Genomic DNA, 27,393 nt, shown 5'->3' with positions numbered 1-27,393 from the left:
TTTGCATAAAATAACTTAGTACAATGTTTTTTTTTTAAATAGTTTTTGTAGAAGTATTATTCATGTTTCAAAACAATTGTACATTTTCTCACTTTAGAATTAATTTAGTACAAGTACTAAAACCTTAACTGTTCTGCAATCCCTTTTAAGGTTCGTGTCAAATGAATTGCAATATACAGGAAGGAACAAAGAAAAAATGTCAGGATTATGATACTATATTCAGGATCTTTATATACATTAACTCCATGTGATTGGGTAATTAGTACAAGAAGGTTTAAAAAGAATGCAATGTTTTAGTAATTCTTACTCAAGGTGCAAATTTTTAGGCTTTTTGAAAGCTTTTTGAAGATGAAAAGTTATGTTTTTTAGAAAACTGTTTATAGGATTATATTTTTAATTTCAAGTCTAATCTCTAACGTCTGTACTAAATATCTCTCATTAGATGGATTTCATCCAAAAGAATTTTAAGTCTTGAATTATGTTTTTTTTTTAATTAATATCGTGAAATTTTCTTTATGAACAAATTGAAAACCCTCCAAAACGTGTTATTTTAGTACAAACCTGTGCTAAAAAAACTTTCCCTTTATCTCACGTCAAATTTAGTTAAAATGTTGTTAAAAAGTTTAACTTTATAAAAAGGAAAATTTTAAGTTAAGCTGAAGAATAAATTATTTTATTTGTTTAAAATTTTTCAATGTATTAATACCTGCTTTAGTTGAGGCGAAAAAATGCATAGGGGGAGGTGGGGCTACTTTGAGCTGTGGGGCTAGATTGTTATACGGCTTTTTCGTCTATTAGTAAATGAAGCTGGGCCTTACAATTATTTTATTTAGATACACAATTATTTTATCTATCCAAATTGCATTATGTTAAAACCCAGTTTCCTTTAGAAATATTTAAAAAAATCGTATAACAATGTAGCCCCACAGCTCAAAGTAGCCCCACCTCCCCCTACAGTGAACAATGAAATTATTTATGTAAAAATAATTTCTACAGCTCATTTTTTAAAAAATTTTTTTAGATATCTACCAAAAGATTTTAGGATAAGGAGTCTCTTCGTCAGTTTAGAAAGGACAGGAAAGGAGAACTGAATTGTGTTGCGTAAATAGAACGTATAATAGTGAAGATTTCTAGCACACAAGAAGTAATTTTCGTTAAAAAATGCCTTTTCTTTTAATTCTGCCTACATTTTTTGCCTACAAGAATAGGGGATATTTTCTTTAAAAAGGCATTTTCTTTAAAGAAATTGCTCCCTGTGTGTAGAGGCCATAACATACATAGAGTGGTTATTTTTGATAGAAGAAGTTTTGGAGGGAAAGCTGTTCGAAAAACCCTGAAACGGAGAACAAATTTGTGTTCGACCCAAGGAAAGTAAGGGAAAGCGCGCTACCATCGGACGATTCAAGCTTCAGACGCTTCAAACTTCGGACGATTCATTTTTTTCTATGTTCCAGATAGATTTGACTTATGGTTATTATCAAAAAATTTGAAGCATTGGACTAGCTTAAAATGTGATATTATCTAATGAGACAAATTCATTAAAAATATACAAAAAAGTGAGTTGTTCCAAGTTTAAGTCGTATGAAGATAGCGCGCTTTCCCCTACTAAAAATTTTGACAGCTTTTATTTTCCAAATTCTTTGTTCGAATGTTTTCAAACTTTGGAAGTCAACGGCAGTCCATTAAGACTATCAACGGAAAAAAATGTTTTGTAAAATTGTTTGTAAATGTTTGTGAAATATTCGTAAAGCATGCAACCCGCTAAAAAGTTTGTAACATGATCACTTGACGAGTAATTTTCGTTCTTTTACAAATACTTGTTCGTGCCGTTCTGTTTAACTGGTAAAACTTTACCAACAAGTGACAAAATTTTACGAATATTTTTCTGTGTATTTTCAAATATTTTGCGAACAATATTTATGAAAAAAGTACAAACTTTTATGAACTTTGTAATGTGTTATACGTTTAACGAGCATTTCACAGGTCCGAAGCAGAAATTCACAATCATTTGCGTGCTTTTTTGTTCATCTGACAAAGCTTTACAAACAAATGATAAAACTTTATGAACATTTCACTGTGTGTTTACGTGCATTTGCGAACAAATATTTCTGAAAGAACAAAAATTTCACGTTAAGTGATAATGTTATGAACAACTTTGTAAAACAGTTACAAACTGTTACAGATTTTTAAGTAGGTTATACGATTTATGAGCATTTCGTAAGTCCCCAGTTATAGTAATGACAAACATTTGAGCCAAGACCACGTTTATCCTGAGGATATTATACTATTTTGAAGTTTTCGTTTTTGGAAAATTTTGCCCTCCCTCCTTTTATGTTTTTTCTTCCAAAAAGTATTTAAATACTTAATTTAATTAAATTGTTTGTTGTTCATTTATTTATTCCAATACTTTCTAACATTCTTACTCATTCTAAATGAAAGTAATTATAAAATCATCCCCATTAGAGAAAATGACTGATTATATTTTGAAAAGTGATTAGAATAATTGCTATTCATTCAAAAACTGTTCGTTTTTAACTCATTCTTATTAATGTTCATCAAACACTTTCTCTAAGCTAGAGCTCCAATCATTTATAATAATTATTACCACGCATCGTGAATGATTTATAGCTTTATATAACTTTGAATTTTTGGCCGTCTTTCTCCCGCAACTGTCGCTCAGGAGGGAGGAAAGTCAAATTTTCCGAAAAAGGGCCATAACTTGGGGGTTGAAACAAAGGAGATGGCCAAAAGGAAAATATAGCAATCAATATAAGTAATAATTTACCTGTGTTACATTTAACATTTCTCACATCATCCTGGGCAGGGAGATTTATAGTTTTCTCATGGCCTGGAAAAGAGTGAGAAGAAAAAAGAGTTTGATAATGTCGGTTGGTTTTTTTTCTGCATGTGAAAAATTGGCCCTATCGAAAGGGAAAAAAGCGTTTGCATTGAAAAATGGGCAGAAGAGATAGTTGATGACAGTGCGGAAAAAAAGATTGAAAACTAAAGGCCAATATTTATGTACACAATTCACGCCAATTAAGCAATTTGAAAAGGTTGCCACCCTATCGATATCGCGTAGTCCATTGAAACCTCTTCTACGTCACCCTCCCCCATAAACCATTTTCACTTCCACCGAACAATACATCCGACTCTTTTTTTTTTCAACATTTTCTTCCTCCCTTCCGTTCCCATCGAACGTCGCCTTTCAATTCGATAGTTTGGTGTACGATTACGTATAAATTATTGTACGGTTGAGCATTTTTCGATTCTTTTAGGGGCAACAATTGGCGACAGTTCCATGGTAAAGAGATTGGACCAACGCTCGTGCTGATGATGATACTTTGTATTTATTATTTATTGTTGTTTGTAATGCCATGTTTGTACTTCTTTCCCACAATTTCATCTAATGGAGATGGTAAGTCTGAAGTGGTGTGACGAATCCGGTGAACGTGCCACCGTAAAGTCCCTAATTAAGTGGATGATTCAATAATCTCTATGAATGGTCTAATGCTTTGTAAAAAGTGCAATTCACAGTCTTTTATACCAGTTGAAAGAACACTCAATTAGAGGCAGATTTATGATTTTGAAATATAAATTGTAAAATTGTAACAATAAAGTTCTAAAATAAATTTCGCGATGGGAAAAATGTAAAAGGGATTAGAGTGAAAGGAACGTCTATTGACACTTTAAGAACTCGTGTCAGCACCTAATGACACCCTACTCTATACCATTTGGAATACGAAATTTGAACATCTCTGTTTATAGTAAAAGGTATATTACAGAAAAAAACACGTTATATTACTTATATTTTACTAGATACATTGAATAATTTTCAAGATTTTGACAAAAGTGTCAATAGGGGGTTCCCTATCGAACAGACGTTCCTCCGACCTTAATTAGGGAAAACTGGAGCAGTAGTATACACGGGATAGTTGTAAACACTAATTTTTATGTCTACACAGAAAAAGATATTTTGTAAAAATGTTCGTAAATGTTTGTGAATTTCTATGGGGAAATTACGAAATGCTTGTAAATCGTATAACCCACAAACAAGTTCGTAAAAGTTTGTATTTTTTCACAAACATTGTTCGTAACATGATCACTTGACGAGCATTTTTTGTGCTTTTACAAACATTTGTTTGTAAATGTTCGTAAAAGCACAAAATAATGTTTGTAAAATTTTGTCATTTGTTCGTAAAATTTTCGTCAGGAAAAGAATAATTTACGAACAAATGACAAAATTTTACGAACATTTTTTTGTGTTTACGAACAAATGTTTGTAAAAGTACAAAGTCGTCAAGTGATTATGTTACGAACAATATTTGTGAGAAAGTACAAACTTTTACGAATTTGTTTATGGGTTGTACGATCCACGAGCATTTCGTAAGACCTTCATAGGACTTCACAAGCTTTTACGAACAATTTTATAAAATATTTTTAGAACTGTATCGCCACTGAAAGGCCTTGCTTGGAGCGGGAAATATGAATTTCCCGCGAACAGGGAAGGAAATCCACCAGCCTGGCTCAATTTCGCTATCAGGTGGAAAATCTCGACTACACTGTGTGTGTGTATAAATTCGTATAGGTCTCGTTCTTTGAAATCTATCTAATTAAGGAAATCGCAGAGTTTACAACTATCCCATGTTTACTACTGCCCCAGTTTTCCCTATGCGATCACACTGTATTATTTGAAAAACATCGATGTACTAATTTTTTAGCACAGGCACGTAACTTGGATCTTACTTTTTCTCTTATTACTGAAAATGGTTCTGACCCTTTGATTTTATTTAAATAAATGTGACAAAAATTGTAATTGATTTTTTTTAATGAAGTCTGTACTAGCGAGTATAGTATAAGCACTATACAAAATTTCAAGATAATTTTCTGACTGTTGGAAATATGCCTTAAAGTCAAAACATAAAAAAAGTGTCTCAAATATGCCAGTTCTCCTGTATGTTCTATTTTTTTTAGAATTTTAACGAATTATTGCATATGATATTTATTAAAAAAAATTCATTTTAGAAAGTGGTCAAATGTGCGAAAATAAGCATAATTGGGGAAAATGCATATTTTTCAATGAGATTCCCAATAATTGTTGAGTAATCTTTTAGATAATATAAATAGGTGTTTTTTCAAAGTATCTCTATATAAAAATTAATTTTAATCTGATATGAGTTTCGAAGTTTACGAGTTCATAAAAGCTTACAGGTGGCCAAAATTACTTACTCTACCCTATTGGACTACTAATCGTTAGTTAGTTGTATCTGATCAATCTCCAATAGGGGAAAACGAACTACCTTCGGACGACTCATTTTTTCCCACATTCTTAATGGATTTTACACATAAGCTCTTTTCTAGATATTTGAGGAAATGGTTCAGCTATTAAAATATCATATTATAAAAGTCAAATTAACTTAAAACACATTGAAAAAAAAATGAATTGTGCGAAGCTTCAATCGTTCGAAGGTAGCGCACTTTCCCCTACATTGACTCTTCTTTGTACTAAAAACCACAACAATAAATGAGTCTATAGAAAACAATTTCAAGTGCCAACTGTATTAGTTTGATATTGCAATATATAATGAACAATAGAAACATTTTTGAAAGATTTTTAGTACACTTTTTTTTAGAACAAGACAGATCTCAACTCAGGACATAAATTTTAAGCTTTAGCATGAAATATTAAAATGAGAAAAATTTTGAATTGTACCTTTTGGCACATGGACATATTTCTTTAATATCTTGTTCATGTCATGTACTAAAACAATTAAAAACATAACTTTGTTTGTCAAACGAAATTACAAATTAAGTAAATATTACAAAACAAAAGTTTTGATTTCTTTTAGTATAGAGAAACAATTTTGAAATTTTAGAACAAGAAGGAAAAAAATCATGACGTACTAAAAATGATCAAGTAGGGGTTTAAGAGAGCAACATTGTGGTAAAAAGTATTGCAAGACAAAAGGTGGGATTATTTTTAAATTCTGATTTCAATTTCTTTTGTATTAATAAAAGAATTATAACTGGAATTTTTGTTGTGTGATTTTTTCTCATATTTCTAAAGGAAACTGGGTTTTAACATGATGTAATTTGAAAAAAAAAAAATAATTGTAAGGACCAGCTTCATTTATAGAAATAGGTGAAAAAATCATATAACAATGTAACCGCACGGTTCAAAGTAGCCCCACCTCCCCATAACTAATTTATAAAAATTCCCTTTTTTTTAAATTCGATAAAATTTGTTTGAAAAATTCTGATTAAATTTTCTAAATTTCTTAATTTCTAACCCAATTTCGGCTTGAAATCATAAAATTATGTATTTTTTTTAATTCTCACTAAACTAAATTTTATTTCCTTGATTTAAAACGTCATTTGGCTATAAATTCGTTCCTGTAGCAAACCCGAGATTGCGAATACGATGATGATGATGATTCGTTGTGCAAAAAGGGGGACGATGATGGAGTTGTGGCTGTAATATCATTCCCACCTGTAACCATGGAAACTCCATCTTTGAATCCATCCCCCATCGACCAGATACCCTTCCTGCCTCAGCCAAAAGAAGGGTGTTTTGCGCAATGAGAAATGCTCAGACCCATTTTCACTCCCACCCGCGAAATTTGATACGTTTTCGTGGATGAAAAGTTTTCCATGGACAAAAAGATGGAAAATCGAGGAGATTTCGACGATATCTTGAGGTTAAAAGAACTCTATTTTAGCAATTCAACCTTTTTTCATTTCTGTAAACAACAATTTTGTAAATTATGTTTCGAAACTTTCAGAAACATCTCTATTAGAGTGTCCCTATGAAATATTCAGTCTTGCAGATCGATTTTTCCTTGCATAAAATTCTGCCAAAGTTTTTTTCAAGTGGAGATTTAAAAAGCCATAATGTTGGTTGGAAATTTAAATTAGATGTTGCATAACCCACTTGCATATCAAGGGAATTGCTTTTAAACAAAGGATTCTATGAACTTTATTTAAACTTTAAACTTTATTTTGATAGAAATCAAAAGGGTATTTTTTTCTTTTAATTTAAAATAAATTTAAGATGAATGTAATTTTTGGTTTTGATCAAGCGAATATTTCGTTTTACATATTTTTTAAAATTCGTTATTTTGATTTTTAAAAGGTCAAAGTTCAACCAGAGTGACTTTCTTTTTAAACAAATTACTTAAGTTTTAGTTTTTTTTTAATGTCTTGAAATTTGCAACACTGCTAACTTGGTCGCAATCCCTAATAAATCGAAAAGGTATTAGTAATTGATTTGTGCTTTTTCCTTAGGTCTTGAGATTAAATGGTATAAGATATCGACTTCCATTCTTTAAGTTTAAGATGGTTTTTTGGGAGATTATGAATCAGTTTAATTTGATTGCAAACGCAGTTATATAATAATAATAATAATAATAATAATAATAATAATAATAATAATGCCCAGCGCACAATAACTTTTGTTTTGTAAACATGTTTTTAGCATTTCAATTAGAGTGAGTGAGATCTATATCTAGTTATCTCGCTCATTCTCATAGGAAATTTTGAAAACATGTTTACAAACAAAAGTTATTGTGCGCTGGTCATAATAATAATAATAATAATAATAATAATAATAATAATAATACAAATAATAATTTATTTCTCTTTTATCATCTGCGGCTGCCGCCGACTTCACAACCGACTTCATCGGGCAAGATGGCAGAAAATCCCGAATCATTAGTCGTATAGGCCGTTACATAATTTGTACAATTTAATGAATTTAATTATGTATTCGAAAACTATGAAAAAAATGCAATGAAGACCACTATCTCGTGAGTTTGATTATTCTGAAATGCTGGGACCTTTGCTATTTCTTTATTTTGGTTAAACTAAACTTAACTGTGTCCACAATTATCTTCTTCAATTTTTTTTTTCAGAGTAAAAATGGTTTGTTTTTAGTAGGAAAATGCGTTTTCCTTTTAAAATAGGCACTTTTCGTCAGAGTGTCTCATGTGATTCACAAAGATGGAGCAATAAATTGTAATTAGAGCTAATCGCAAATTATTTTCAGGTAATACAGTACGGGAAGGTTTTCAGGCTTCGCACACATTCTGGCTTTGCACATGGTAAATACATATTCTGATGATCTAGAAGGAAATACACTTGATTTTAGAAGTTTCTCTCTGTCATTCGGAATACTTGAATTCTTTTTAAAAGCCCTAATCATTTGTGGTTAATATTTGGTAAAAATTTTCGGTAAAAAGGGAAATATATTAGGATTAGGGGAAACTGGGGCACCACCAAACACGGGGTACCACCAAACACTAATTTTTATTTCTAAACTACTTGGACTATCTCGACCATTCCTTCAGTAGACAAGCTTCCCTATAGTGCCTATAAATTCCTATAGGTTTTATCCTCTGAAGTCGAATATCCGATTAAAAAATCGCAGTGTTTGGTAGTACCCCGTGTTTGGTGGTGCCCCAGTTTCCCCTAAGGGGTAACATAATATCGACTGTCGATTCTGAAAAGTTTAAAGGATACTTGTACCTGTTAGAGCTAAAATCAGGGGGGTGACATTAGCTCTGAAAAATGCGACCAGTTTTGGTGTAATTTTTTCCCTGTTTTCGTACACATTTCACGAGATATCTCCAAAAATACATAGGTTACCAATTTAGGGTTTTCGGTTGCCTCTTCGTTATTAAATTGGCTTTTATTTTGTATAAAACATAGGAAATGTCATGCCCCTGGCTAAAATGATATTTACCAACAGTCATATTCTTTTAGGAACATCATATTAAATGGTTCAACAATGCGTATAAAGTCGACATTCACTTAATCTAACAGATATAGATTTATCAATACTATAGATTCGATAGTATCGAAAAGTTATCATTTCAGTCCAGTATTTGGTGAAAAAAAATTGCAGCAAAAAATCATTTGATCAGCAAATATTATATATCATTTTGGTCAGTAAAAATCAATTTTGGACCGTAAAAATTTTAGATCTGTTCAATGATGTAATCTAATTTAAACTCGAATACAATAAATAAAAAATCAATGCTCTTTTTTGCGGTTTTCCGAAACTTTAATTAATTCTTCAATGGCTTGAGAGGGTTGCAACAACTGAAAAACCAATTTCCATAACAAATAACATCAATTATTTCTATATTCACTTTACCGATTTTAATGATTACTTAGTCATAATCGTAGAGTTTTTCTGTATTTCGTTCGTACATAATTTTTTGCTCAGCCTATGTCATGTGTCAGATTGTGTTATTTTATATCCCTCCCTTACTCACAGATCCTCGGTTTTAGGAGCGGATTTTGGACCGTGGCACTGCCAAAAGACACTAACATACCTACAAAAGTAAAGTTCTAGTATTAAGTTATAACAACATAATAATAAAAATAATAATAATAATAATAATGCTGGCACAATATTCCATGAAGGAACAAGGCCTTCCTGCAAAGGGATTTCTAGACATGCATTATTATTTTTTCTTGTACGGGATGAGGTTGTCAGTCCCATTCCCCATGGAATCAAGTGCAGTGAAGCTCATTGGATGCAATTCGAACACCTTTAACGCCAGAAAAATTCCTGGTGACCTAAAGGAGATTCGAACCCTTTAGCGCGAGTGCTCTACCACTTGAGCCATTGAGTGCCCATTATAAGAACATACCACAAATAAAATTAAATAGATAATACTAAAAATAAAAAGCTTAATACAAAATTATATAATTTCTCTCTCTTTGAGTTTAAGCTGGAAAGGTTTTCCCGCAATAACGCAGTGAAAGTGAGGTACTAATATGATCAGTTTTACTCGATCGCGTGACTTAAGATAAGATTTTAACGAAAATCTCAAAAAATTCATTAATGATGTGACATAAATGAGGTTCGTTATGTAGACGCTAGTTCATTCCATAGCGCTTTTCAATAAAAAGGGCACACACAAAAGTATTATCTCAGCTCTAGAGCAACTGATAAGAAAAAAATGGTGCTATTCCATTGAAAAGCTCAGCATGACACGCAAAAATGGAGATTGGCAATAAATTATTATTATTATGTTTTTTTGCAAATTACTATTCTCAAGTACTAAAAAACTTAGTACTTAGATTTGTTGGTGCCGCGCGCTCCTCCTGCCCCACATGAGCCTTTTTTTTTCTTCTTCTTTTTTTTTCTAAAATTTATAACTTCTTAAATTTTATGAAGCTAAGCTAATTGTATAGAGGACAGATTGTCCTATTCTTTATCAATAAATTGAATTGAAATTGAATTGAATTGAATTAAAAAAGACCATGACTGTTCCCACATGTATTTCAAGAAAATAATGAAAACTTAGAAAAACCCGCGGTCGAGCTTTAAGTTGCCAACTTCCGATTATTCGAATCCGAAAATTCGAATTCGGATTTCGGTTTAATTTTACTTTGTGTTAGTTCCTATAATGACTATTTGGTGATTTTGGAACACGACGAGGACTGGGAAAAAGTAAAGTTTTCGTGTGGAGAGAAGAATCTATCATATTGCCTTTCATGATGAAGAAATGTACAAAACACTATGAGATTGGAAACATTAAATGAATGTTGTCAATTTTCCAACCGAAATTCGAATTCGGATATTCCCGTCGAGCAAACCTTCACCCGATCACAATGCCATCTAACATTCAGTCAGCTGATAGAAAATTGGCAAATTAAACCCCGACCTCGGATTTTTCCAGGTTTTCCACGAATTGTCCCTGAGTGCTAAAAGTGTTGCAAAGTCGGTGAGCAACAATAATAATCTGCACTCATTATTTTTCTTGAAATACATGTGGGAACAGTTATGGTCTTACTTAGTGTTTGAGAACAGTAATGTGCTAAAAAAGCATGCTCATTTTTCATTGGAATAGCATCATAATAACAAGTTCTTTAGCAAAATTATAGAAGACATTCTGGTCTACATTTCACCCATATAAATATTACCTTTTTTCAGTTCCTTTTTAAGTTTTGAAATATTTTAATATTTTTGAGAAAAGCAAATAGCTATTTGTGCTTCCGAAAATGATCATTAAGAGTTATTTCTATTTAAAGTACATCAAATAAATAACTATATTTGTACAAGTGGTTCAGTTTAACAAGTTCAACTGTTCATTCACACTTCCACAATTCTAAAAAAACCTGTTGGAATCTTTACTTCATTCAATGCTTTGAAGTCAATTTTATCACTAACTAAGACGAAACCAATGGAAAATTTAGCAAATGATACTATGACAACAAAGCTAAAGGAATTGAAGAATTCAAATACAAATTTCGGAATGTAAATTTAAAAGGTATTGGATATTCGGAATATCAAATAAAATTTAATGCAAGGTTGTGAATTGAAAATTGAGGTTTTATTAAAAATTGAGAAAAAATGTGAATAAAAATTAAAATAAATAAATTAATTAAAAATTGTATTTGGCACTCAAAAGAGAAATGCATGAGAATTCTTTCTTCGGACTCTTTGGATACAGCCCTCTCCAATATCTTGCACTTCGATACCCAGCTAACAGTTGGCAAATACTCAACGGTTGTTGAATTTAAAATTTTGTTTACCATGAATGCAGTTTCTCTAGTTATTAAACAAAGAGATATTTTTTCATTTTATTATTTTCTTTATAAAATTGACACATACATTGTGATTTAAAATGGAACGTACGTTACATCATGAAGTAAATTCCGGTGTGTAATGATAACTTAAAGACGGCTTTTCATACATTATTGGGCCATAATATTCTTAAAGAAATGAAACTGTTGATAAATATTTAGCGGAAAGTGCCCATGCTTTGCACGGTCCCAAGCATCATAATAACTAAATTTTTCTAATGTTTCTGAATAAATGTGACTTCGCAATATATTTTAAAAACAGGAGACTTTCCCCCTAGATTTAAGAAAAAATAGGTGCGATGCAGGGGTTTTGACATTAGCTCTGAAAAATGCGACCGATTTTAATGTAAATTGTTCCCTGTTTTCGTACACATTTCACGAGATATCTCCAAAACTACGTAGGTTGCCAATTTGGGGTTTTCGGTTGCGTATTCATTATTAAATTGGCTTTTATTTCGCATTTATATTTTTTGCTAATTCATTCTACACTGACAGAAAACAGCTAATAAACCCAAAAGTTTTTTCGGCGCGCTAGAAACACATGGGAAACATAGGAAATGTCATGCCCCTGGTGCGATGAGTAATATTTATTGAAAAATATGGGAAAAATTCAGTCATTATGAAGCTTGGGACCGTGCAAAGCATGGGCACTTTCCCCTATATAAGGTACAAAAAGTACAGCAATGGTTTAAATTTTTCAGAATCCACAGTCAGTACTATTGAAAATAACTTATCATGTCACTTTTGTTGATCTTAGGGAAACATTAAATTCTGGTATCAAAATGCTCAATCTATCTACAACTGTGTTCAAAAAAATACGTAAAGAAAAGGTAATTTTCTAATATTTGGTAACATGCTAAAAGAACTTTATGAGTACGGCTCTGAAATTAATTGCTTGATATTCTTTCTTCAAAAGTGTACAGTACAGTCTCCTAAATTCGAACGCTCGGGGGGTATTTTTGACATTTCTCACATCCCAAATTCGAACGATTTTTTCAAAACTAACGATATTTTTGTGAGATTGAATTGTACTTTGAATCAAATTTCCGTACTTTTCCACAAGTCTTAGTGGTAACATACTTCCTTTTCATTTTATACGATCATAATGTATGTAAACATTCAGGAAGAAACACGTAAATATGATTCTCATTCATCCAGAATAAGAATTGACATTTTGAATCCAAACGTCCGTCGTTCGAATTTGAGAGATTCAGATTTGAGAGACTCTACTGTACTTTAAAGTTTGTTGCTAAAAGCACTCGTTGACACTACTGACATTTCGGAATTCGAAATGAAAATCACATGAGCACCCTTGGGAACGAAATGAGAAATCGAAATCCATTTTCCAGTTTTTTCGAACATATCTTGGAATTTTTTTTCTATGCTGGTTATTATTCACTATCACTACGAAAACTACGGTTCAACCGTAGGGGAAGGGTTCAGGTTTGGTACATATTGTATCTTTGAACACTTCATATTTTTTCCAATTTGAATTAGATCAGATTCATTGAAGGAACATGGGAAAAATATGAAGTGTTCGAAGCCAGAGTGTATGCAAAGCCTAACAGGCCTAACAGCCTTCCCCTGCTACCCCTATACGAAACCTTTAGGCAAGTTGCCTAAAATTTGAAGTCACTTTCTCATACTTCTATTTAAATTTATATGGGAATTTTTTGCACTCGCGACCGTTATGCTAAATATTTAAAAAGTGAGAAGTTTTTCCGTATTATAAGATACCATTCCGTATGGAGGGATAAATATACTAATTTTTTGTTTAAATAAATTTTTTCCTCGGAGCACTGTGAACTGAGTCCGAGATCAATTAAGGAATTGGCTTCAAATAGCTTCATATAAAAAGACCAACTTGCTAGGCGCTTGCCTATACGTTATCTTATCGCGATTTTTTAGAATAAGGTTTCAAGTGTTTGTGTCGGTTTTTATAAGGATCATAGAGCAATATTCCTCACCTAATCTGATTTTGCTGATTTCCGACACGTCATTTAGAGAGTCCACCATTGATGTTGAGGAGGCTGTCGTTGTGCTGGATGAGATTAAATCATTCCTATGGCCATTGATCACGCCCACGACATTGCACCCGGCGGCATTTCCCAGGGACACCACCGTCTCCAGGGATTCCGCCAGTCTGGGCGAGGCATAGATATCGCTGCAAGGGCGAGAGATTAGGCTCTATCTTGGGGTGATTGGTAAAGGATGTTTATGGGGTCGTACCTGAAGGCCCCTGTGGATCCTAGAAAGGTGCGATCCTGCAGGGCAGCTTTGGCCTTTTCCACACTCTGTTTCAGCTGCTCAAATGTGGACTGGTGAAAGCGGTAGGAAGCCCAATCCGGTGAACACTGAGGTACTCCTAGGCAATCCTCAGACTTCACCTGAGGCCTCTTGAGATCCAGAGCCGTCTGATATGAACACGAGCTCTCGTACATTTTGTGGGGAAAATAATTGCTGGTGAACGCCTAAAGCCAGCGATACTTTTCACGGCTAATTATTCGGTTGGGGAGGGAGCTTTTATTCCTTAACGTGTGAACTTTTTTTCCACAAATGCGTACAAATTTATGTGCATGTTTAGCAAAATAGAATCCGGTCTGTCCGTCTTTTTTTTACCGCGCTTTTTTTTTAACAACACTGTTTTGGGCCAAAGGAGGAAAAAAATCCTATAAATTACTTTTTGGTCAAAACACGCCAAACAGGGTGAAAGTGTAGTGAGTTCAAAAGCTTCTTGGCAAGAATGTTACGAAAAAAAAATTGTGAGAGATAATTTATGGCTCATTTCACTGAACATCTATATTTTTTATTGTAGCCCATTTTTTGGGTTAAACAAAAATCACAAAACACTTTTGTTAACACTTCACTTTAGGGAAAAAAAGGGGATAATTGGGGAGTGCAAGTCCTCGTGGTCACGATGGGAGCTAAGGTTTATCCGGAAGAGAGGTGGTTTTCAACTATAAAATTAACCTTGGCGCGTTAAAGTATCCGTTGGGATGCGAAAAGCGACCGTTCCAAAATACGATGATCCCTTTGTGGGAAATTTTGCTCTAGGAGGAAGATATGCTGGTGCTCTAGTCTCTTCCACATCTGAGACGCCTTATTTACCAAAGGGGGGGTCTCTACTCGTCCTTACCACTTACCCCTAGCTACCATCCACTAGAGCGAAGGAGAAAGAACACATTCAACTAAATGATGTTACCACTAAAAAGGCGGAGCCAGCACAACACGATGACACACAGGACGATGATGATGATGTCGAGGCTATAAAATGATTGGAAAATCTACATCGATGTACATAGAAGGGACCTCGGGGTATGAGGTTCCATGGATTTTTGATGGTGGGGGATTTAGGGGCTTCGAAAATGGTGAAAATCCAGGGAATCTCCATGAGCAGACTGTAACATAATTTTCATACCTTTTCCATTCATTATTCAAGCTGAAGCTCCACATTTTGCACCTCCAACCCTCCATTCCCCTTTTGAACCATCCTTGGCGGAGATGCGTGAATTCTCAGTGAATTTTCCTCTGCATAAATCATCACGGAGAGAAAAAAATTATTGTCTAAATGCAAGAGGAAAAGTACACAAATCAAATTATACGTTACATGAAAACTTCTGGGAGTTAATCTAAATGAATTTTACACAACTCCGCACATTGCCGTGAAAGGAGCAAAATTAAAGATTATGAAAAAATAATAGAATTTAATGAACATTTACTTTAAAAAAAATCGAAAATAAATTGCTGTAAAATATATAAGGGAAGCTGGGGCAGCAATAAACATTGGATAGCTGTAAAGACTACGATTTTTTAATTAGATATTACACTTAAGTGGTTGAGTCCACTTAAAATTCACCGAAGGGATACTTAGGGGAGACCGTGGAGGTTTGGGACAGGGGTAGTGTGAAACAAAGCAATTTTTTCAATTAATTTTTGAAATAAATGGGATTTAACTATTACTGTATCGTAGGCAATATTAAGATGTATCTTGACTAAAAGAATGGATATCCTCAGTTTTATTGTTTTAATTCTATGAACATTTTTTTAAAAATTGATAAAAATTGTATATTTTGTCGTCTCAGTTTTCCTCTTTGTATTTTATATCAGCGATATATAGGGTAAGTGTGCCAAATTTCGGCATAGTTGCATGCAAGCGTCAAAGTCTCAAGTTTGAAATGTAATATTTTAAATACAAATTGATTTTTTTATTCTTTCTTTTGTAAGAGTGTTGCTTGGAACCTTGTAAAGAGTTTACCGTCTTTATTTACTCTAAAATCATTCTTAATACATTTCAAAATGAATAAAAATATAGACATACCTTTGGTACCCTATTTCGGCCACCTTCATTCTCATAGTTCATTGCCCTTCGAGAATTCTTCTAATATCTTTTTCACGTCATCTCGTTTGTCGAAGCTACATTTTTTATTATTCCTTTGCATTGTATAATCTCTAGAGTACGTAAAATCTAGAAGTTCATGGAAATTCGAGGAACAAAAAAGGTGGCCGAAATTGCAAACTGGCCGGAATTTGGCACACTTACCCTAATCAAAACTTTTTTATATCATTAGGTAGCAGCGTAATCTGGGAACATATTTTTATTAAGGTTTCAGAGATTATACGCTCTTGTTTTTTACATAAAGGTTTTAAATACCAAAACTACACGCGGGGATGTTTGGGACACCTGAAAGGGGATGAATGGGACGTTGATTTTCGACAAGATTGTAGGTGGTATGCAATTGTTTGTTGTAAAAATGAAGAGTAATGCCCAGTTTCCACTGGAAATCTCCCTCTTGTGCAAAGTTTATCAGTGCAGCAGATTTCTCTAATTACAGGGACAATTAAACCATCAATGTCTTGGGAATCAATAATTCCTTCTCAGAGGCTATTCGATCTTTGCCCAATCTAGTTAAAAACTTTTTTTTTCGAAAATTTCTCGAACAAGTTCTCCAGAAAAGGCAAGGCGAGAGATAATTCAGAGAAATAATGAGAAAACAGGTACAATGCAGTTGTCGTAAAATCAAACAGGAATCCATCAATGAGTTCAAAACTAAGAGTTGCAAGAAAATCTACTCGCCTGAGGAATATGACAATCATGATTGCAATATTAAATAATGAAAATAAGAAGAAATTACTTTAAATAATTGATTGACAATAGATGACTCTACTGTACAAATAAAATTGATATTAATTTCTAAGTGTAAATAAAAGATGAAACATTTTTTATTTCTATCAGAAATATTTTTAATCTGGTATTTAAAATCAATTAACGTGTTCTACTAATACAAATTATGCGAGAAAAAACGCGTCCCAAACATCCCCTTATGCGTCCCATACTGCCCCACATCGGGGAGGTTTGGGACAAAGCGTCAAGTAAAATGTTTTATCTTCTTCAAGAAAACTCAGTTGTTTTCCAAGTTCTATCGAGTACTTTTTATAAAGTAAATACCCATAAGTATCCTATAGACCGCATAAAATTGTAATACACTATCGTGGTTTTATGGAATAGTGTCTCAAAGTCAAAACATGAAAAAGTGTCCCAAACCTCCCCGATCTCCCCTATACACTGAAGAAATGGTCACAATGGTTATCATAAATACAAAGAGTGTGGGGAACACCGGTGTAGGAATTCTCTAACTCTGTGAACGCTTCACTAGTGAACGATTCTCTAGCGAAAGGTTCATGAGCTTCTCTATACGACTAGGGGAGACTGGGGCAAAATTTGTCAAAACGAAATTTTCAATATCACTTTTTTCCAAAATAAAAGAGACTGAGGCTTTTAATTTTTATTATAGATAGCCTTCATGAGCCTTCTTAAACTTACAAAGTTTCAAGGGATTCGAGGAGGAATTATGTAAAATAAAAAATAATGAAATTTTGAGCCCTATTTTTGGAATATTTGGCTTACAGGAAGAGTTTTTTATTTAAACTTTACTTTTACTTTACTTTACTTTACTTTTACTTTACTTATTTTATAAGAGTTTTTTTTTGAGATTTTTATTTAACGTTTGCGAGAGTAAGGGCAGAATCACATTGACAGAAAAATGCTCACCGTATTTCGTTAATTTACGCATTTTCATTGGAATTCTTACGCAAATTCTCAATTACCGTATTACCTTATCTCATACTCGGTGGCACTAGGTGAATATAATATAAGAAAATTGAAGAAATAAAACGAAAATGCGATAAACGGTGAGCGAAAAAAAACTGTACGATTAATTTGTCTTACAGTTTTTTTGCTCACCGTTTATCGAATTTTCGTTTTATTTCTTCAATTTTCTTGTATTATTTTTACCTAGGGTAAATTGGTACAAGTTGGACAATGGCAAAAGTTGGAAAATTTCGCTGGGACAAGTTGGACAGGCAATTTTTTCTTGATAAATACAGTACTAAATTTTAATTAGTATATTTTTCTATGTTATAGTTTAATTATTTGGTTCCTTGTGCTGCAAATAAAGTGAAAATCCATTCATATGAATAAGATTTAACGTATAAAATTCTCACCTCAATTGACAGTGTAACTTTTCACCGTCGAAAAAATACATCGATCGGCCATTTTTTCCTAATAAAAACACAAGAAGAGTGACTTTGGTTTTTCGGTTCTGTTGACATTTCTCAATATTTCTGGCAAATTTTAGTGGAATAAAGTGTTTAATCTCGATAGTTAACGGTACGTAATGGTTTTATTTGATATAATTACTAACTGTATGAAGAAAAAGTGCTTATTTGATGCGTGAGCAAAAGTGACAAGTTGGACATCCGGAGATACGATTGTATTGCAGGGGTTTTCTTTTTATTTCAGATGGGTAAAAAGGCAAATAAATTGAAAAAGTACAAATCCTATACTCAAGACCAAGTGAACAAAGCACTGGAAGCTTTTCGTCAAGGAAAGTCACTAAGTCAGGTGTCACTATTATTTGGGGTGCCAAGAACAACACTTTTTAATAAGCTGACCGGGAAATGTCCGGAAGAATGCTCTGGGGGAAGGCCTCCTACGCTGCCAAAAGATATAGAAGATGAGCTCGTTGAATGGATTTTAGGATGCAGTGACAAGTGGCATCCTATAACAAAAGATCAAGTCCTCAACACTGTGCAAATTATTTGTAAGAAGTTCAAGATTGTCAACGAGTTCACCGATGGAAGGCCAGGATACTCTTGGTTCAAGAGCTTTTTGAACAGATACCCAGAATTGAGACGTCGTACACCAGAAGCATACACAACCCAAAGAGCTGGTTTTACCACTGAGTGGTTTGAGAAAACTCATGAATATTTAAAATCCAAAGATCTTCTGGAACTTCCTCCTGATCGCGTCTTTAATCTTGACGAAACGGGTGTAATGCTTTCGCCCAAAGGTGGACAGGTATCTTATTATTATTCTATGGAGTTTTTCAATTCATGTTTGAAGTTCTTTGTGACAATTCGTATGATTAAAGAAAACTAAAAGAAGAGGTTATGCAAGAAAAAAAAGGAATTAGACTTCAGAAACAGGAAGAAAGGCTCAAAATAAAAGAAGAAAAGGAGCAAAGCAAGAAAATTAAAATATCCAAGAAAAAGATTTAATAAATAATATATATCTAAGCCTTAATGTTTTTTACTTTTTAATTATACACTTTACCCTAGTGGTACAATTGATTCAGTGTGTATGGCATTCAGTAAAAAATCTTGAAACTTGCACAACCTTCCCCTACGCATTGTCCAAATTCCCACGTCCAACTTGTCCCACCCTGTCCAAATTATATTGTTTTGCACTCACGTATTTTTCTTGTATTTAAGAACTTTTCAAACTGTTTTTCAAGAATTTCCATGAAACGGTAATATTCTAGAAGAATCAAGGAGCAAATTTATGTATGTCATCAGGGAAAAATGTATTTATAATGTCTTTAATCTTGTATCAAAGTTCGAGCCTCTGGAAATTGTTCCAATTTATGCAACTTACCCTAGTGCCACAAACTATGTGGCACTTGGATTCCTTGGATCAACTTATGGGGGGGGGGGGGGGTACTCAGAACATTCCAAGTCGATATCAACATCAGTTTGTTGAGAAAATAAGTTTTTTGGCAAAAATTTGCAAGATTTCATATGTTTTGAAAATGACAAAAATCAAAAAATAAGGCATTTAGAGATATCGGAGCAGGATGTCTTCTATGGAAGAAATGTAGTCCTAAGTGGAGTCTATTGTGTGCTGAAGAGAGTACATTAATATTCAGTTTAGTTTATATGATTTTTCAAATGTTGCTTTTTTAGGTCATTTTTGAGAAATTTTAGTTTGATTTTGTTTTTCCGCCCCCAAGGATTTTTTGAAAAAATATCACATAATTTTCAAGTTGAAGCACAACTACTTACCTTTCCAACGGATGCCCGTTTATTAAGTTCTGTACTCTAGAACCGGAGGAATAATTGATAATATGAGACAAAACAGCAAAAACAAAAAAAAATAATTAAAGAAAATTGTGACGTATAGGAGAAAAACCAAGAACAGATTCTTGATCAGGGGACTCGACTCTACCAAACGTACCATGTGAGATTCCTGTGCCAAAAAAAAAAGTTGTCAATTTGTTGCATAGTGTTATTGTTTTAAATGTAAATGCCTTATTTAGGTGCCTAGTTATTGGGTTTCAATTAGCAATCCTTTTCTTAGTGCCGTGTCTAAAGTGGTTTTAGAACATTATTTAAATTTGAGTCCGATCCATGCCATATGGGCTGAGCCAGGTTTCGACCTGAGAAGGTCAGCTATCACGTCATTCCTTGAGTAGCTTTGAACCCGTTTTTGATCTTTCTGAGTAAGGTGAGACATTGAGGCACTAAATTTATCAAGAAAAAAAAACCAGATATTGCCAAATAAAACGATGTTTGTAGAGACAGATAAGTAACAAGTAATAACGTTTAAACAGATGCAGAATTAAGTAAATATAAAATTGAAGTAGAATTTTATCAGGTGATCAATAAGACATCTATTACACAAGAATTTGAAAAATAAATAAATTTGACGGTATAAAAGACGAGTGATGATCAGTTGAGGGTGTTAATAGTAATACTGAGTTCTAAAGATGCGTTTGATTTTCATTACCGTCTTTGCCGCTTTGGCATTTTTGTCAGTTTCTGGTAAGACTCCTTATTAACCAAAAGTTTGAACCCCTTATCATTATCATCAGAGACGTAGAAGTTCATGGAATGAAACGTGTTGAACTTAATGCGACAAACTTTAATTTTTTACTTTCTTTTTTGTATGGTAGCATTAAAAAAATTTTAAAAAATAATTTGACAATTTATCATTGAGTTCTTGCATAAAAAGCTTCGACAGTAAAGATGAAAAAATTTGTTTTGCTTGTAGCATTTCCCGAGATACTGCCTGATCCAGTCGAAAGTGTGACAGAGACAGAAGTTTCAGATGTAACCGAAATTTTGGAAGACAGTAAGTAGTGGTACTATGGAATTTTTTAATAAATATGGGACTTTTACATGAAGATGTAAACATTTATTTCAGAATAACTTTAAACTAATATTATTCTGCGTAATAAAAATATTTTCCTTAATTCTATTTATTAACATCTTATCATTTTCTATCTTTCAGAATTTCAAAGGCTATTTGATGACGTCATTCGACAAATTAGGAATCTGTTGCAATACAGTGTAATGGGGGGAAAGGATTTATTCGAGAAGGCCATGTTTAAAATTGAAGAACTTTTAGACAGAATAATTGCTCTAGAGCAATTAGAGTCTGCGAAATAAAACAAAAAACCGCGAAATATTCAAGAAAGTTTTGAATAGACAGAAGAATATGTATGAACGGATTATCGAAGAATTTAATAATAAGGTAGAGGAGTAACTCCAGTTGCCGCAATCAGATATGTATCACTAAATAGAACTAATAAAGCAGCATTATAAAAAGTACAAAAGTTTGTAAAATTGAATGTCTTACAATAAAGGTTTACTGTCCGAGTCTGGAACTTAAAAGAAAACAAAGTAAGACTGAAAATCAATGTGAGTTCATCCAAAAGTTTCAATTTGAAACATCAGCCCTAAAAATTGAAAAGAGTCGACAGCGCTACTCACGGGGAATAAGTAGTGCCCTCAAATGGAAGAAAAATTGAAGTAAAACTATCAGCCTGGCAAATCTCGACAACAATATAATAGAAGGAGAGAACAAATAGGGAGATAGAGCATTCCCTTAGGCCTAGACGGTAGGGCTCTCTGGGCTCTCCCATTTTCGAGTTCTATTTTCGTTCAATAGCTAAACTCAATTTGCTTTGTCTTGCACGGCGCTTCAATATCTGCCACTCGCATATGAGTTCCTCGCATGAATTTTTGTCTTAAATGTAAATGCCTTTTTTAAGTACCAAGTTATCGGTTTTCAATTGGTAATCCTTTTGTTAGTGTCGTGTCTAAAGAGATTTTCCTAGATTTTCGTGTTAGAACTATATAAAATTTAAGTCCGATCCATGCCATATGGGCTGAATCAGGTTTCGATTTGACAAAGTCAACTATCATGTCGTACCGCAGGAAGCTTTGAACTTGTCTTTGATCTTTCAGGCCATGGTGGGACAATGATCAATTTAATTTTTAAAAACAGAGCTGATATTTCCAAAGAAAACGATGTTTGTAGAGACAGATAATTATTAACAAGTAATATGTTTGAATAGATACAGTATTTGGTAAATATAAAATTGAAGTAGTATTTTATCAGGTGCACAAGAATAAGATATTTATTATGGAAGAATTTAAAAAAATAAATAAATTTGACGGTATAAAAGACGAGTGATGATCAGTTGAGGGTGTTAATAGTAATACTGAGTTCTAAAGATGCGTTTGATATGCATTACCGTTTCTGCCGCTTTGGCATTTTTGTCAGTTTCTGGTAAGACTCCTTATTAACCAAAAGTTTGAACCCCTTATCATTATCACAGACGGAGAAGTTCATGGAATGGAACGTGTTGAACTTAATGCGACAAAATTTAATTTTTTACTTTCTTTTCTGTATAGTGGCATTAAAAAAAAACTTTTGACAATTGATCATTCAGTTCTTGCATGAAAATTTTCGAGAGCAAAGCTGAAATATTTCGATTATCTTTTAGCATTTCCCGAGATACTGCCTGATCCAGTCGAAAGTGTGACAGGGATGCAAGTTTCAAATGTAATCGAAACTTTGGAAGACAGTAAGTAGTGGTACTATGGAATTCTTTAGTAACGTAGGACTATTATATAAGTTTACATGAAGATGTAAACATATATTTTATAGAATAACTTAAAAATAATAATATTATACGTAATAGAAATATTTTCCTTAATTCTATTATTAACAACTTATCATTTTCTGTCATTCAGGAATTTCTAAGAAATTTGAAGACTTCTTACAAAAAATTAAGGAGCAGTTGGATCATTATATTGTCGTGGAAATAGACAAACTCAGGGAATTAATTAAAAAAATTAAAGACAAACACGTTACTCGGGGTGAAAAATTTGTTGATCTATACAAGATAGTTTTAAAGGGGCTGAGGAATATGTATAACCAGATTATCGATGAACTTAAATATAAGATAATGAAGCAACTCCAGTTGCCGCAATCAGATTTGTATCACTAAATAGAACTAATAAAGCAGCATTATAAAAAGTACAAGAGTTTGCAAAATTTAATGTCTTACAATAAAGGTTTACTGTCCGAGTCTGGAACTTAAAAGAAAACAAAGTAAGACTGAAAATCAATGTGAGTTCATCCAAAAGTTTCGATTTGAAACATCAGCCCTAAAAATTGAAAAGAGTCGACAGCGCTACTCACGGGGAATAAGTAGTGCCCTCAAATGGAAGAAAAATTGAAGTAAAACTATCAGCCTGGCAAATCTCGACAACAATATAATAGAAGGAGAGAACAAATAGGGAGATAGAGCATTCCCTTAGGCCTAGACGGTAGGGCTCTCTGGGCTCTCCCATTTTCGAGTTCTATTTTCGTTCAATAGCTAAACTCAATTTGCTTTGTCTTGCACGGCGCTTCAATATCTGCCACTCGCATATGAGTTCCTCGCATGAATTTTTGTCTTAAATGTAAATGCCTTTTTTAAGTACCAAGTTATCGGTTTTCAATTGGTAATCCTTTTGTTAGTGTCGTGTCTAAAGAGATTTTCCTAGATTTTCGTGTTAGAACTATATAAAATTTAAGTCCGATCCATGCCATATGGGCTGAATCAAGTTTCGAACTGACAAAGTCAGTTATCACGTCGTACCGTAGGAAGCTTTGAACCCGTCTTTGATCTTTATTCAAAACCACGTTTCTTAATTTTTTCTAACTCAAAATTTTTCTCTGTGATCGGAGCAAGGTGGGACATTGATCCATTAAATTTTTTAAAACAGAGCTGATATTGCCAAAGAAAACGATGTTTATAGACAGATAATTAATAAGTAATAATGTTTAAATAAATAGAGAATTTAGTAAACATAAAATTGAAGTTTTATTTTATCAGGTGCACATGAATGAGACATCTATTACACAAGAATTTGAAAAATAAATAAATTTGACGGTATAAAAGACGAGTGATGATCAGTTGAGGGTGTTAATAGTAATACTGAGTTCTAAAGATGCGTTTGATATTCATTACCATTTCTGCCGCTTTGGCATTTTTGTCAGTTTCTGGTAAGATCCTTGATTAACAAAAAGTCCAAACCCCTTATAATATAATCCTTTACTTGTACAGTGCACTTTTTTAAATTTGTTTTTGTATTTGAGAATTGATCATTGAGTTCTTGCATAAAAAACTTCGAGAGTAAAGCTGAAATAATTTGCTTTGCTTGTAGCATTTCCCGAGGTACTGCCTGATCCAGTCGAAAGTGTGACAGGGATACAAGTTTCAAATGGAATCGAAACTTTGGCTGACGGTAGTAAGTAGTGGTACTATGAGCTTCTTTATTATGTGGGACAATTGGTGTTGAGATCAAGTTGAGATAGTGTATAGATAAAAATTTTATTTAAAAAAAAATATCTTTGAACTAATATCATTTTAGGTGACAAAAAATGTTTTCTTGAATTTGATTCTTAACCTCTTATCATTTTTTAATATTTCAGTATCACACGAGAAACTTGAAGAATTTTTGGAAAAAATTAAAGTCCAGATAGACCATTATAAAGAAATGGGAAAGGAATTATTAGAAAAAGCCAAAGAATTGATTAAAAAAATTAATGAAGCACACAAGACTCTGGGCAATAAAATCCGTGGACTATTCCAAAAAATATTGGATAGGCTCAAAGCCATATATAAAGATATTATCGAAGATTTTACAGATTTGGAAAAAGAATAACTTTTACCCCAATCAGATTTGTATCACTAAATAGAACTAATAAAGCAGCATTATAAAAAATACAATAATTTGTTAAATTTAATGTGTTGGAACAAAGGTTTACTGTCCGTGTCTCAAACTTAAAAGAAAACCAAGAAAAACTGCTATTCCATATTTATTGGGCTTTAATCAAATATTTCGATCCGAAACATAAAACCCAAAAATTGAAAACAGTTGACAGTGCCACTCGCGAGGAAAAATAGTGCTCTCAAGCGGAAGAAAAGTCGAAGTGAAACTATTAGCCAATTTTCTGTCATATGGCAAATCTGAACAACAATATAAAAAAAATAAAATTGTTCAAAAATAATAAAAATTATGAGAATAAATATAGTGCATAGGATTTTCTGTTTATTTTTCGTCAGTCAAATCAATCAAGGAATGATAAATATATAGTATGCTTGAATATCCTTAATAGTCGAAATAGGTTTCGCAATATACCAAACAAATAAAAAAATAGTTTTTTTTAATAAAGCAAAAAACATGAGGAAAATGGTCCTTAAACTGAAGCTTCAGAAGAAAGCAGAGAGTGCGTATTAAGAGGCATAATCCTAGGGCTGATTTAAGTACCTTTTTTGGGTGTTCAGTAATGTTAGGATCCTTAAGTCGTTGAAATGAAAGTGATATCCTTGATATTCTATATACATTAGGTAAGCTGATGAAAAAATAATTCTTAATATCCCTTTTCTTGTTAAGCATTGGATGAATTGTCCGTGAAGTTATTTGCCTTTAGAGCTGGAATTTATCCTCATCCTTATGAACTCTTTACGGGCAGGACAGAATTCATCGTCTGCGCAGTGAGAATCTTTACACTTTCAACATTTTCATAATTGTTTCAGGTGGGCAGTTTCGAGATTTACAGTGCCCGGCAAAAGTGACCCAATGTTTTGCAATTTTAAATAAAAATGAAATATTTCACGATCTAATACCTATATCACCTTCAATTGTTTTTTCCTTGAAAGCTCTATTTTGAAACTAATAAATATGCCTTAAAAGGATTTTTTCAGGAAAGCACAAGTAATTTTTTAGAGCCTTTATCAAAAAGGATGCATTGGATCACTTTTGCTGGGTACTGTCCAAACCTCACTTTTTGGTCCGAGTTTTATTTTACGCATATCTTACGTAAATCAGGTTGTGATATAATAGCTTTCGGGTTTTATATGTCCGATTTGTATGATGTTTCCTGTATTTTCTCTTTTATAACCCCAATAAACACAATTTTGAACCAAAAAGCTGCATATATGGAGAGAGTGAACAATAAAAATACATTTTGCTTTACAAAATGACTGCCAAACATAGCGTAGGCCATATAACCAGTTATACTAGACAACCATGCTCTATCCTGCTTTCACATTAACATAATGGAAAATTATATCAAATTACTAAAAATAAGATGCATTTGATCAAAACTTCACTTTCAGTGAAGTCTACACAGTTACCTAACCTATAAAATTGATCAAAACCGGTAGCCTAACCAAACATTAGTTTCAGGACAGATCGATAAGCCATGAACTATTCGACTTAAAAACGTATAGGCTAGAAAGTAGTAGAATTTCATTAAAACAAAATATTTGTAAATAAAATCCTGTCATTTCTCAGAAAAACCGACTTTTCTTTAGATTGTTTAACTCTTTCCGGACCGCAGCATATTCTGCAAGCTAATTTCACAATTTTTAATCAAAAATATCTAAGCTCAGGAATTAATTGAGGTCCTGCAAAAAATATCTTACATTTGGACATCCTTATAGTTTGTAATCATCCACAAGAATCGGATTTTTATCAGTTCTGAATAATTAAAAAACATTGTTTTTCATAGAAAATGCATATAGTCATTCGAGGAGAGATGGAACACCTTTTTTATATTCAATATTCCGGAAACGTTTTGAGTGCGAGACACAAACGAATCTCACTGGTTTATCATTTGAAGACTCTAAATTTAAGATACCAATATTAGAAATGCTTAGATGAAAATAGTCACTTCGAAAAATAGGATTTAAAATAAGTTGCATTTTGAGGCACTCAAAAAAGGTGAGGGTGAGATGGAACACCCCTAATTTTAGCAAAATATTTATAGTTTATTTTATTAATTTAGAATATGAGGGAAGTGATTTTATACATGAGCACTATTTCATTGAATTTATTGGAGTTTATTTTATTTTTTCAGTATAAATGATTCATTTTGTGGAATATGTGGCTCATATCCTTCGATGGCAATTTCGCTGAGGGTATCAAGTCAGTCTTACCAGAAATTTAGGGTAAATAATTTCTAAGATTTACTTGAAAAGATTTTGAAGAACATTGACCAAAATTCACACCGGAAGTGTTGCCAAAACTATTAAGTTCCATCTCTCCTCAACCCCCAAATACACGTATTCTTATGGCAAAATAAAAATTTTTGGCCATTTTTCAGACATCCAAAAAATTCAATTTCAATTTTCTCGTACAATTTTAAAGGTAGAAATCTGTAACTTGGGGGTT

The 27,393-nt window shown here is 32.8% G+C and overlaps 1 protein-coding gene across 2 annotated transcripts in view; it reads right to left on the bottom strand.

Moving 5' to 3' along the window:
• The window catches only part of LOC129800796 (DNA-binding protein D-ETS-3), a 69,483-nt gene extending 54,853 nt beyond the window's left edge, over positions 1 to 14,630 (bottom strand). Inside the window, exons 1-3 of one of the 2 annotated variants that reach the window (XM_055845459.1) lie at positions 13,828 to 14,630; positions 13,566 to 13,762; positions 2,786 to 2,848 (exon numbers count right to left, since the gene is read on the bottom strand). In XM_055845459.1, coding sequence (XP_055701434.1) covers positions 2,786 to 2,848; positions 13,566 to 13,762; positions 13,828 to 14,039 — 472 coding nt within the window. In that variant the 5' untranslated portion in view covers positions 14,040 to 14,630. The remainder of the gene's footprint in view (positions 1 to 2,785; positions 2,849 to 13,565; positions 13,763 to 13,827) is intronic. The other variant, XM_055845460.1, reaches the window with a different exon arrangement.
• Between the last annotated feature and the right edge of the window lie 12,763 nt (positions 14,631 to 27,393).

The sequence above is a fragment of the Phlebotomus papatasi genome, chromosome 2 (genome assembly GCF_024763615.1).
Source record: "Phlebotomus papatasi isolate M1 chromosome 2, Ppap_2.1, whole genome shotgun sequence".
Lineage (NCBI taxonomy): Eukaryota > Metazoa > Arthropoda > Insecta > Diptera > Psychodidae > Phlebotomus > Phlebotomus papatasi.
Note: the sequence above shows the minus strand (reverse complement) of the source record. Positions and strands in the feature narration are given on the sequence as shown.